Source organism: Aethalodelphis obliquidens, unplaced genomic scaffold (assembly GCF_003676395.1).
Source record: "Aethalodelphis obliquidens isolate GAN/ISIS:26980383/991018 unplaced genomic scaffold, ASM367639v1 scaffold3, whole genome shotgun sequence".
In the NCBI taxonomy this organism is placed as follows: Eukaryota; Metazoa; Chordata; class Mammalia; order Artiodactyla; family Delphinidae; genus Aethalodelphis; species Aethalodelphis obliquidens.
The window spans coordinates 19,914,021-19,927,113 of NW_020837947.1; the positions used below are offsets into that span (position 1 = coordinate 19,914,021).

General features: G+C 38.9%; 1 protein-coding gene across 15 annotated transcripts in view; it reads right to left on the minus strand.

Annotated features, from left to right (window-relative positions):
• UTRN (utrophin) overlaps positions 1-13,093 on the minus strand; it is a 506,668-nt gene that overhangs the window by 62,115 nt on the left and 431,460 nt on the right. For all 15 annotated transcript variants that reach the window (XM_027084340.1, XM_027084307.1, XM_027084323.1 and 12 more), the window contains 3 exons: positions 12,307-12,368; positions 10,564-10,638; positions 2,441-2,642 (listed from right to left, as the gene is read on the minus strand). In XM_027084340.1, coding sequence (XP_026940141.1) covers positions 2,441-2,642; positions 10,564-10,638; positions 12,307-12,368 — 339 coding nt within the window. The remainder of the gene's footprint in view (positions 1-2,440; positions 2,643-10,563; positions 10,639-12,306; positions 12,369-13,093) is intronic.

Consider the following 13,093-nt stretch of genomic DNA (forward strand, 5'->3'; position numbering starts at 1 on the left):
ACCATTTCCAAGGTTCAGAGACTTCTTAGGGGTCCATAACGTCCTGGTGCATTGGATGGAGTAGATCAAAATTCCATCAGATTCTCAAAGGAAACTAATGACTTGAAAACAGTTAATAACTCTTGTTTGGATAAAGGAATAAGTCTTAGTTGCTAGAGAAATTTAGGTAATCAACTCTGGCCATCTGAGACTACCATCATATGAGTAACTATACTTTTTCCTTAGGTTAATTCATGATATTCCTCTCCAAGGTGGAAAACTCGACTGAATGGACACTGTTCTAACCTAGCATGGTCTTTGCTATATTTCTTTGGCATGGAAGGGAGATAAATCCTAAAAGCTTTTTGTCCTTTGAAAAGGAAAATTTCAACATACTGTCTTCCTAAAAATAAGAAACAATATCTCTGTGTTGCGTTTCTCATGTGTTCATATTTGACGGTAGAAAGTGAAAATATGCCAACATTTAACTCCCTAGAATATGACTTACGATGTTTCACATACTGCTTCCTTCCCAACTAAGTGGCACTATTCCCTTTGGGCTGTCCAGTGAAAACAGCATATATATGCGTTATGGGCTGAGTTACATCCACCTAAAATTCATGTGTTGAAGTCCTAACTCCCAGTACCTCAGGATGCAACTATATGTGGAGAAAGTCTTTAAATAGGTAATTAAGTTGAAATGAAGTCATGAGGGTGGCGACTAATCCAATATGACTGGTGTTCTTATAGAACATTAGGACACAGACACACACAGAAGAAAGACCATGTGGGAACACAGGGAGAGGACAGCCATCTATAAGCCAAGGAGAGAGGCCTCAGAAGAAACCAACCCTGCTGACATCTTGACTTTGGACTTCCAGTCTCCAGGACTATGAGAAATAAATTTCTGTTGTTTAAGCCAACTAGTCTGTGATACTTTGTTAAGGCAGCCCAAGTAGAGTGTTAGAGCCACAGATAATGCCGAAGCAGGGTGATTTAACATCTTCTCCAGTTCTTCCCTAAAACACGTCTCAAAATACACACCTCTGGCTCTACCATACTCCATAGAGCTTAATGAAGTCCTTAACTAAGTATCCCATGACTTTAGCATTCTTCCTGGGACATAAAATTAAGTTATAGGCTTTGTAGTTAAAACACCTAATTGACTAGTTATTTTAGTGAATTTACTATAGAAAATGTCTCTTAGAGGTTTAAAAAATTGAAGATCAACTTAACAGTGAATTAATGTTAACAGTCATATTTTACCCTAGGAGTATAAAAATTTGCGTTAAAATGAAATGTACTGAAAGATATCCCACAGGGAGGTAGTAAAGCCCACATTCATCATGGTAACAGAGATCCATGCTATCTGTTCTTCAGTGAGTTTATTAAGAGCCTCAAGCACACAATGGCTATTTGATTATTTTTAAAAAAGACATTGTTATGATATTTGTCAGTATTGAAAGATAAAAGATTTTTCTAATCAAAAGAATAAATTAAATTTTAATTAACTGAAAGCTCTTGAAAGTTCTTGCATCTATCATTTACTTCTTATACAGAATCAATCAGCTGCTAAACCATACGTGCATTTATGAACTATCATCTATCTTCTTTCTCTTTAAATCAAATAAAAAACTGATAAGCACAAATTTTCATACAGCTAATTAACAGAAAATAAAATTTAGAGTTCTAATTTTCTTATTTCATCTTTGCATACTTTAACCCCCTACCAGAAGAATGAATAATTCTTAATGTTTCAGAAATATCAGCCCACAGCAGGTCTTTCTAGAATTGATTGTTTTACAAACGCACTGTCACATTTCAAAAAGCCAAATTAATGGCAAATGAGTTATGCTGAAAGCTGGGAGTGCTCTTTATGTAACAGTGAGCATCTAATTAAATTACAGATATTGGAGTGTCCTACAGTATAAATTATTTAAAACACCATATATACACATAACCACCACTGCAATAAAAAAAGCTAATACCAAAAGAGAAATTAAATCCTTTTAATTGCCAAATTGCTCTTAAGCTGTCATACAAGAAATGCAGAGTGGATTATTATGAGCCAACAAATTTTAAAATTCATAACAATGACTACAAAATTTTGTCTTTTGAAAAAAGAAATACTATAAAACATTATGGAGGAAGGAAATCGGACTTCTTTCCATTAGGTTTCCCCTAGTATGGTGATTAAAAAGACTACAAATTTGACAGCCTTTATAAATTGAAGCAAAATCTTAAAAATCATAGATGGACATTCTTTTTTGTTCTATTGTTGGTTAAGAGCTCAATTTTTGGAAAGTCGTTCCTTTTCAACAGTTAACATAAATATTTCCACTGGGAAAAGGACTTTGAAAGAAAGTATTTTCTTAAAAATTCACTTAAAAAATGTAGACATTTTGCACTAGCAACATATTTCACCCAATGACTGTATTTTAATGGGAAAAAATGCACTTACGTATCATATACATTGAGTAGCCAGTTGAGACACATATCCACACAGAGAGGAACGTTGACCAGATTTTTATGCATTTGTTCAAGGCCATCATAAATTGTTGTCAGACAGTTGATGACATCTGGAACACTAAGAAGCTGATCGTTTTGGTTCAGCTTGTGCTGTTTGAAAACTTCATTTGTTGTATTCAACTCTAAGAGATCCACTAATCAGGTGAGAAAAAAGAATATGCACAGTCATTACATTATAGAACAACACTGAAACAAAACCACTGCCAGTCTTAAGTTTTTAGCTTGATTCTTCAATTTAAGAATCTATCCTTTTTAGTTAATTTCAATTTTTAAAGAAATAAACAGCATTTCCATTCTTACATCTCTAAACTCTTCTTTTATCCACATCTCTTATGTTTATGCTTTTGAATCTAAACTCTGCCACTTTTCAATATGACCTCGCTTTTCACTCTTTGGAATGTAAATTTTTCCACCTTTATTTTTGTGGCTTTCCTCTCTTCAGCTTCTTTGTACTTTTAAATGTAGGAAAGCATAAATCTCTAAGTCTAATCCTAACGGTAGAACAGCTAAAATACGACACTGCTCTTTCTCCTCACTTTTGAGAACAGCCAGCTCACCTCTCATTCATCCTTTATATCACTGTGTAACTGATCATTCTTAAACAGTTTCTCCACATGCACATCATGAGATACAAAGTTCACTGAAGATATTCTGTTAATAAAACAGGTTTGGAGAAAAATAATAGTTCTCCGCCACCTACTGAATGAAGCCTGATCTGTAAGGCCCTCAAAATCTGGCTCTAACCTGGGTTGCTTCCCATGATCCTTTGGCACATAGGCAACTTGTAGCTAGGTAGGATTAGAGGAGGTTCACAGTACAGGTCCACCCATCCATGGCTCTTCGTGTATTTGCTCCCATTCCTTGCCCTTCATGGACAGAACCTCTACAATGGGCATGGCTGGTGCTAGACTATGTAGGGTGGGCACATAAGGATAAAGGGGAGCCCTGCTCTCGAAGATGGCCAGTCTGAGAAGGAGGATAAGCATACTGATAACTTCACTAAAAGGGGTGGAAATGCCCTAAAAGAAGAAGATGTAAGTTTCTATGAGAGCTATTACCACTAGGGGAGTGGAAGCAGCCTAGAAAAAGCTCCCTGGAAAGGTGGAATTTGAAACGGACCTTAAAAAATAGCTAAGATAGGGCTTCCCTGGTGGCGCAGTGGTTGAGAGTCCACCTGCCGATGCAGGGGACACGGGTTCGTGCCCCAGTCCGGGAAGATCCCACATGCCGCGGAGCGGCTGGGCCCATGAGCCATGGTCGCTGAGCCTGCGCGTCCAGAGCCTGTGCTCTGCAACGGGAGAGGCCACAGCAGTGAGAGGCCCGCGTACCGCAAAAAAAAAAAAAAAAAAAAAAAAAAAAAGCTAAGATACAAGAGATCCATATAAAGCAAGGAAAGAATTCCAGGAAGAGAGAACTCCTCGAAAAAAGACAAGAATTCAAGGAAGTCTGGGCAGCTCTGGGAACCGATGACGGCAGTGTGGATGGTGTGTGGTCACACATGAGTGGCACATAGCTACCGTGAGACAGACGCACCGAGCTCAGGGGGCAGGCCATGTTGGCCTAGGGGGCGCCCTCCAAGGCCAGGAGGAAGAGTTTAGACAAAGAGAAGAACATTAGATAATCTTTCCCTTCAATCAACTTTGAGTCATTCATTAGCTAACTGAAAACAGGAAAACATACTAGATTATCAAACTGCCATGTATCTATACATTTACTGAGTGTGGAGATGACTCTTCTAAATCTGAACATGTAGGTTTGGAACATTACAGAACCACATGAACTTTAGGTCTGCTCATGGAAATTACTGCTTTATAAAATTCTTCCCCATCTTCATACTTAACTTTTTAACGTTAAAAAAATAAACTTGGGAAAACATTTTTTTATATATAAACAACTACTTTCTCTTTGCATGATACACAAATGTCCCCTCAAAAGCATGACATATTTTGACAGTTAAGTAAAATGAACAAACAGTTTCCTTTGTATTTTTCTATTTTTAACCATTGAATAACCACTAATTTTGAATTTTTTTTTTAAAATAAATTTATTTATTTATTTTTGGCTGCATTGGGTCTTTGTTGTGTGTGGGCTTTCTCTAGTTGCAGTGCGCGGGCTTCTCATTGCAGTGGCTTCTCTTGTTGAGGAGCATGGGCTCTAGTCGTGTGCACTTCAGTAGTTGTGGCACGCAGGCTCAGTAGTTGTGGCTCGCGGGCTCTAGAGCGCAGGCTCAGTAGTTGTGGTGCACGGGCTTAGTTGCTCCGTGGCATGTGGGATATTCCCGGATCAGGGCTTGAACCTGTGTCCCTTGCATTGGCAGGCAGATTCTTAACCACTGCGCCACCAGGGAAGCCCTAATTTTGAATTTTTTAAAGACATTTATGAAATGTGTCTACTCTAGCTGCTTAAATACCATAGAATGATTTTTTTCCCCAAATTATCTACAATGGAAAAGAACTGCTTTAAAATTATGCAGATTAAAATTATTTTTAAAACAACTCAACAGAGAGGTCATTTTTTTTAAAAGAGAGAAAGACACAAATATAGAACACACACGTCTGGACAAAAGATCAGTCCGTTTCCTCTAGATGTCAAATACATCACTGGTAAAATTTCAGCTAATTACAAAAGTAACCTGTGTACGCTTCACATGAGTTCGAGATGGTGTCAGAAAAAAAAAAAAAGAACCATCTGGAATTTTCATTGTCATTTTTACCTCATTTCTTGGCACTGTACACTATTTTCAATTATAAACTTCCAGAGGGCAGGAGTAAAATTCAAATTCATTCTTCACAGTACTTGTCAAAGAGAAGTGCTTAATAAATGACAGTGGCCACAGAGCTATAATTCCTCACAGATATAAAGAAACATATTCAAATACTGCCAAAATGCTCTAAGTTTTCTGAATTTCAACACTAATTATGCCAGCAACACAGCACTGCTATTACATCCCTACATGGCCTAAAGGTGACAAAAGACCAAATTCCAAAAAGACCACTTCCTGAATCAGGCTGTCCTTGTATTTCTTCTGGAAAAGCCTCCTTTGTGATACACTTTGTAGCTGTGACAGTAATTTGCCACATCCCACAGACTATTATGTCTTCAATTTTTAGTGATTTACTCTGACACTTTGCCTTCGTGCTTAAGCCAGGAATACATCTCCCTGAAGTGTGTCACATTTAGGTACCTTTAAAGACTGACTACATTTAAGTCACAGAAAATTATGATTATCTCTTTTCAAAGGGAGACAAATGACAGCTCAGTCATGCAGCAAATGAAACAAATAGCAGAATCACTTTCTACCAACTTTCAGGCTTTTCTTTAAGCCCACAATGAGGCAAAGGGGGTTGAATGGAATTGGATCGTCATTCTCCTGTTCTGCAAAAACACACACTGTTTAGCATCCGACCTTGGGCTTCTATGACTCTCCTCCTCTCTGTTTGACTGTCCCTTCTTAGCACCTTTCCTATCTCCTCTTCCCCGGACAGCTCAGAAATGTCAGTGGCACTCAAGGTCTCATGTCTGCCCTTTCCCTCTATAAACCTGATGCTCTCATTCACTTTCATTACTACAGTTATTACTTCTCTCTGGATTACTCCAGGTTCTGTTTTCTCATCCTGATCTCCTGCTTGAATACCTGATCCACATTCCCGCTGCTTTGTTCCCAACCAGAGCTATAGTATCGTCTTCCAGGAATCTCCACCTTAATATGTACAAATAAAGGTCTTACCTTTTTGTTATGCAGAAATCCAGTAATGCTGTTACTACACGGACCATTAGTCTGCAAATCCCAAGATATCCTACCACTCTCCTTCTTGCACACTCTGCAATCTATCAAGTCCCAAATCCTCCCAATTATTAGCTCTCCTTCCTCCTTACAAACCCATGCCCTCATCTCCCCTCCTATGCTCAGCCTCCATCACCTTTCACCTGAACTCTACTTGTCCTCTCTTCCCTTGGTCCTTTGATCTTAGATATTGTCTAACGCATTACATCCACGACTGGCCCTATGTCCTAACTTACACAAAACAGAAAACTGTTCTATAGCACCCCAATCTGTAAAGAAACTATCCAAACATTAAACACAACATTGTGAGAGCTTGAGGAACAAAAAACTAAGGGAATCAGAGAAGATTTCGTTAAAAATGACCTTGAAACTGGACCTAAACTGATGTTAAGGACATTTCAGAATACTGGACAAACTAGCTCATAAGCTACTCCATTTAGACTCCATTATTACATGATGTTCCCTGAACTCCATCCAAGCCTTTGATTCTTATGAATATAACTCCCTTCCTTCTTACCCTTGATTACAGCCATGTTCCTAAATCCTGTGCCTAAATCCTATGTGGCTTTTAGATCCTGGCTGACATACTTCCTACTCAAGGAAGCTTTGCCTTACTCTTCACAATGAAGGGAATCTCTGTCAGTATTTCCCTTTGGCTTCTCTGTTGCTGCCTAGCACATAAAGTTTTTAAATCAAAACACAAAAGAATATGTATAAGTGTGGTCTAAACAAAAATAATAGAACAGGCTCCCATTAATTCATTACACAGCTATAGAAATAGGCTATCACTGTATGTTGGAAGCTCGTTGGAAAAATCTCCTTAATTACATCCCCTCACAATCACAGGGAGAACCACTAATCATTGTATTTCACTTTAAATTTCTGAAAGTATATATGTGTCCCTAAATAACAGAGCACTTAGTTCTGCCTGGTTTTGAACTATATAAATAAATGGAATCAAACTGTACAAATTTCTTCTGCTACTTGATTTTTTTCACGCAACTTTAAAATTCTAAGATTCAACCATGTTGATGCTGATTACTAGTTTATTTTTGCTGCTGTATATCATATTTATGAATATGCCAAAATGAAACAAATGTTACTATTAATAAGTGCTGCTATAAATCCTATACATATTTCCTGGAGTACTCCGATAATTTTCAAACTCAAAGCATTCACCCACGGGGACTTCCCTGGTGGCGCAGTGGTTAAGAATCCACCTGCCAATGCAGGGGACATGGGTTTGATCCCTGGTCCAGAAGGATCCCACATGCTGCAGGGCAACTAAGCCCGTGAGCCACAACTATTGAGCCTGTGCTCTAAAGGCTGCGAGCCACAACTACTGAGCCTGCGTGCCACAACTACTGAAGCCCGTGAGCCTAGAGCCCATGCTCCACAACAAAGAGAAGCCACCGTAATGAGAAGCCCGTGCACTGCAACAAAGAGTAGCCCCCACTTGCTGCAGCTAGAAAGAGCCCGCGCGTAGCAACGAGACCCAACACAGCCAAAAAATAAATAAATGAATCAATAAATTTATAAAAAAAAAAATCATTCACTTGTGTCCTAGGAGACTGCTCTGTGCCAGAGATTGTATGAGGCCTGAAGTGGAGAAGAAAGCAGACTCACCCCTCACATAAAAGATTAGTTCATTTGGAGAGACAGATGGTAAGTAAGTAAATACATAGAATATCAAATATTATGACAAGTGCCACATAAGAAAAGAACGGAACCTATGACATGGAAAATCAGGAGTGACCTAGTTTGGAGTAGAGTAGCCAAGAAAGACTCATTAGAGACGGGTGAGTTAAACTAGGACCTAAAAAGGAAAAGAACGCACCAGCACAAAGAGCTAAGACAGGAGCTCTTCAGGCAAGAGGAACAAAATACAGAGGTCACCATTTCAATGTCCACTAGAACTGTGAGAGCCCGCCGTGGGCCGTGGTGAATGAGGCGAATGGAGAGACCGGCCAAGGCAAAGGCCTTTCTGTGCTGAGGGCAGCAGGATCTGTTGTAAGCAGGGGGGTTGTGTCCACGTGTAACGTGCTATCTCCAAATTTACGTTCCTTGAGTGTGGGAACCAAGTCTGTTTATATTGTTTTATCTCTTGCACAGTCTTGGAGGCCGATAAATGAATGAACAATGACAGTAACAACAGTGTGCCCTCTTTGTTAGGACACTGCTGGGTGGAGAGTCACGTGAAATGAGAGGCAACCGTTGACCTAAAGCAGGTGTCGACACAGATGGGGCAATTTTCCTCACATTATCTGTCACACAAAGCCACGCAAGAGGTGCTGATGGGAGAAAAAGTCGTTACAGGCCATCATAAAGTTCTGGAAAAACTGGAGGCAGGTGGGATTAGCTTGTAAATGTTTCCAAAAGAAGTAAATTTTTAACAGAATTTGGGAGGACTAAGGGGTTACAGACGATTGCAGAGGAAGAAGGGTCAGGGCATTTCGAGTAAACAGAAAGGATGGGAGAGGAAGAAGCAGATTAATCATAAACAGGTAGCTGGGTCAGTGGTGCCAAGGCCCCACTAGGAGAGCACTGGGGTCAGGAGGCAGCGGGGCAAGTGGCAGCCAGGTGGCCCTAAGGACATCACCTCGAACGTTTACAATCGAACACAACCCAGCATGTTTCTAAGTGTGTGTTACTAAATGTCGTTTAGTTTAGAGGTGGGAGGCATCTCTCTTCTGCTCCTCTCTGGTTTGGAGGGATGAGCTGAAGGATGGAGTTTTTTCTTTAGGACTCAGAAGAACCCACAGAAGAAAACAGCAAATGCGTTAATATGTTTATCTGCCCAGAAGTATTACTAAAAACTGGGCCCATGTTCACAGTGATACAAAGCAGTCTCCCATCAACGGAGATTTTGTGGCTGAGTCATTTGTCCTCATTTTATAGCTCGTCAGGCCTGAGAAGCCCTTCCAGGTCTGTCAGCTAGATTCTGGACATGCAGCTGAGCCTCTTTCAAAACTGCTGTCACCCTGGCCCGACTGAGCTCACTGAAATCCCTTCTGAGTGCTCCTAATTCACTTCCTATTCCCTTACGGCTCAACGTACAGACCACGAGCCAGAGTGTGCTGGCTTTGTATTTTGAGACTGGTCATTCCGCCATACTTGCTGTAACCACTACAACCTGCCAATGATTTCTGGGGCTCCAAGGATTACGGGCTTCCACGCCATCTCAGCCTCTCGTCCATCGCCTCATCTGGAGGTGTTTTTCAGCCCTTCAGACAGCTCTTCCACACGTAGCTTGTTTCTCTTATTCTAAAGCTTTGCGTTACTATATTTTCTTGGAATGATTCTACGCTTCTCTTTCCTCAGCTCTCCTCATGTAACCAGCTTAAAATGTATTTCTAATTTCTACTGACTTACAGAGCAGGTTTTTAACCTTAATATATCATTTTTCTAAGGGTATTCTGCAAAGCTTCACTGAAGAGCCTAGACGTACAACAACTGTTAACAAGAGGCAGCAAACAGGACTATTTGGAATTATTCAAATGATGCTGTTGTAAACGTATAGGCAAATGTTACTTTCCATATTAACTACCTGACAAAGCCTAAATGTTCTCTGAGTAGACTCAATCATTAAAACTGCAAGCACAAATAGAATCCAGACAGCTGAAATCTATACTCTATTACAAGCATTCATATATATACTTAAATTTAGGTTATGGGGAAAGGAATAATCCTTTAGTAAAACTATCACAGACTACCACTCTGAACATACTCTCTACAGGTTAAAGTTCATGTTGATAACATTAAATGTCTCAAGACATGTTTAAATGAACACAGAGCCCTTTATCTAATATTCTAGGTACCAGTTCAAATTTGGGTCAGGAATGCCATTTTTCAGTGTTCCTTTATTATATGATTGCACTGAATCGAACTGTTTGGAATCCTACACTTGTACATGAATCCAAAGTACTAAAAAGGCAATGATCTACTACTTTGATTCCTTGATTTAATCCTTTTAAATTGGGCGGCAGCATAATTTTTGAAAAAGCTTTTCATGTGACTCCTGTATTTTGGTTAATTTCGTTCTCCAACTGAGAATGGCATCTGCTCATTGGTTTTACTACTGCACGCATGCTGCTGGTGCGAATAATGAAGCATTCACAGAAACACAGCCAACTCCTTGAGCGAGGTGCACTGAAAAGCAGATTAACTCCACACACACATCACCCTCTTCATTTATCTTGGTCTTAAAACAAAACAAAACAAGAAAGGCAATCCAAATAACAGAGTGATTAACTTTGGCAGGATAAACTCACAACATAGTGCTTTTTGTAGTCTTCGGATTTTGATGGCTGTGCGGTAGGCAGAGAAACGTACGTTATTCAGGTCAGCTGAAATGGGAAACAGAACACATTCAAAACATGCTTATGATTTAACTTACACTGAATGGCAAGAATATATTTGTTTACTTCAGTGATGGAAAAGTATTATGTCTGTTCACATGAAAAGGTCTATTCCTAAAATCTACAACATTTAAGAAAATAATTAAATGTTCGTTAGCACCATGGTGAGATACTTTTCAAAGCAGTGCTACACAGATTTCAAGAAAGCATTTTCAAAAAGGAAATGGAGGGAAATGAGGAAAAGGAAACACAGCCTGTTGACTTTCCATGGCCTAATAAATACATCCCACTGTAGGCCGAGGGCCCTGTCTTCTCTACTGCTAAGAGGGATCCTCCTGCAGGGCATTTTCCCCAAGGACAATCAGTTTTCTGTCAACTAGGCTGTCCATCTCACCACTCACAAAGCTAGTCTTATTTCTATGCTCCTTCTGTCCTGATCGATTTGCTTCCTCTGCCCTTTTATCAATCTGGTTAAAATTATACTATAATCAATACTCAAATCTTTAGAAACAATAGATTAACTCCAGTTAATAATATTGTATTGTATACATAAAAGTTGCTAAAAGAGTAGATCTTAAAAGTTCTCATCACAAGAAAAAAAACTATGTAACTATGTTTGATGATGGATGTTAATTAGACTTAACTGTGGTGATCATTTCACATATACACAAATATCGAATAATTACGTTGTACACCTGAAACTAATATATTGTTATATGTCAATTTTATCCTGATTTTTAAAAAGTCTTAAAGATTTAGCATCAAGTTGAGAAAGAGAAGACACTGGAATTTCTTTCTCTGTCCCCTTAAAGAGAGAGTATCCGTATGAGAGCCTAGAAGAGTTAGAAGAAAACTCAGAAATCATCAACATTGGCCTCTTCGTTTTACCAACTAAACAATCCAGTGGCTTTTCTCTTGCTTCATCAACCTTTGCAGCTGTCCTCACCTACCCAAACAGAAGCTCACACAGAAGCCTGATATTTAAAGAGATAAAAAGGAGTGCCCCCTCCTTGCTGAAATGGGAGTGGGCATGAGAGCTTTGGGGTGCCACTCTTCCCCTCCAGCAGCACCTTAGCTCCCCCCAAAAGAAAACTCTTTCAAAGCCACTGGAATGACCTAAGGGAAGCAGCTAAATAATCAGTTCAAAGTCACATTCTACTAGAAATCTACAAGGTCATAATTCTCATCTCACGTGTTTTCATGCATTTTTATATTAAAATGAATTTAGCTTTTAATGACAACTTAGACAAAATGAAACTAGGCAAGCTAATTTAATAATATTTACTAAATAAAAAGTGAGTGAAAAGCAAATTTAAAGCACTGGATTAGAGGCTGCTGTACTCTAATTGTTTTTGTTTTCACTCAGAGCTGAAGTTTAAGATGACTCGATATGAGAGAGGTAAAACAAATTACACTCCTTTTAAAATCAACCTTCTTTGGCTCACACCATTTCAAACCCTGCATTCTCTTAAGAAGAAAGGTAAAATCTGTTTATTGCATTGCCCTTAGAAGTTCAACGGCTTTCACATGCCCATGACATGATCCTTTAAACATAACATGCCATGTAAGGAAAGATGGCGACTAGTGTCCATTTAAGAATATACAACTCTCAGTTGTTTAGGTTAATTCATTACTATTAACTAAAATAACACTCACCAAGAGATTGAAAGAGTTCAGTCATTTTAGGATGATCCCAAGAGGTTGTCTGTGTTTGATGACTGGAAAAAAATAGTAATATATTTAAATAAAAGAATGTATAAAATAATAACTGTCACACAGAAAATATGCAAATAGGATTTTTATTCAAATTTTTAAGAATACATGCAAAATTATCCCCCGATGGATCACTCAGAAACCTGATGCCCAGTTATTACTTAATATATGAAACAGATTTTTATTTGAGCAATTATATCATGAAACTATGCATGAAATAATTTGCTTTATCTATTTCAAACAGCATTACAACTAAAGATTAAAACCTAGACATAAAATGTGACTGTCATGGACCCTGGAGCCTCAGCCTTGATGTAGCCAGATCAGCGTAGGCTCCAGAATAATTCTACTCAAGTTCGGCAGACACAGATTCTCATTCAGAATAAATCCTCTGAGAGCAGAAGTGCTCTGAAGACTTGCTAAACTTTAGAAGTCCTAATCAGATTTCTAAAGAACAGAGAAATAGTTTAACTGTGAATAACGTCTCCACCTCACAATCTACTGAGTCTTCCCCCTCTTTAACCTTGAGTCCTTCTCTCTTCAGTGTAAATGTGCCCTTTTTCCCTGTGGGGACTCACTCAGAAACCTAGAGCTGGTACAAAGCTTATCTTAAGTGAGTCAACAAATGCAGAAAGAAGCCTTGTCAGAGCTTCCTTTATCTGACTTAAAAGTAGCATCTTCTTGGAAATGAGGCTACCATAAAAATCCCCTCAGGAGAGTTTCAGGGCTA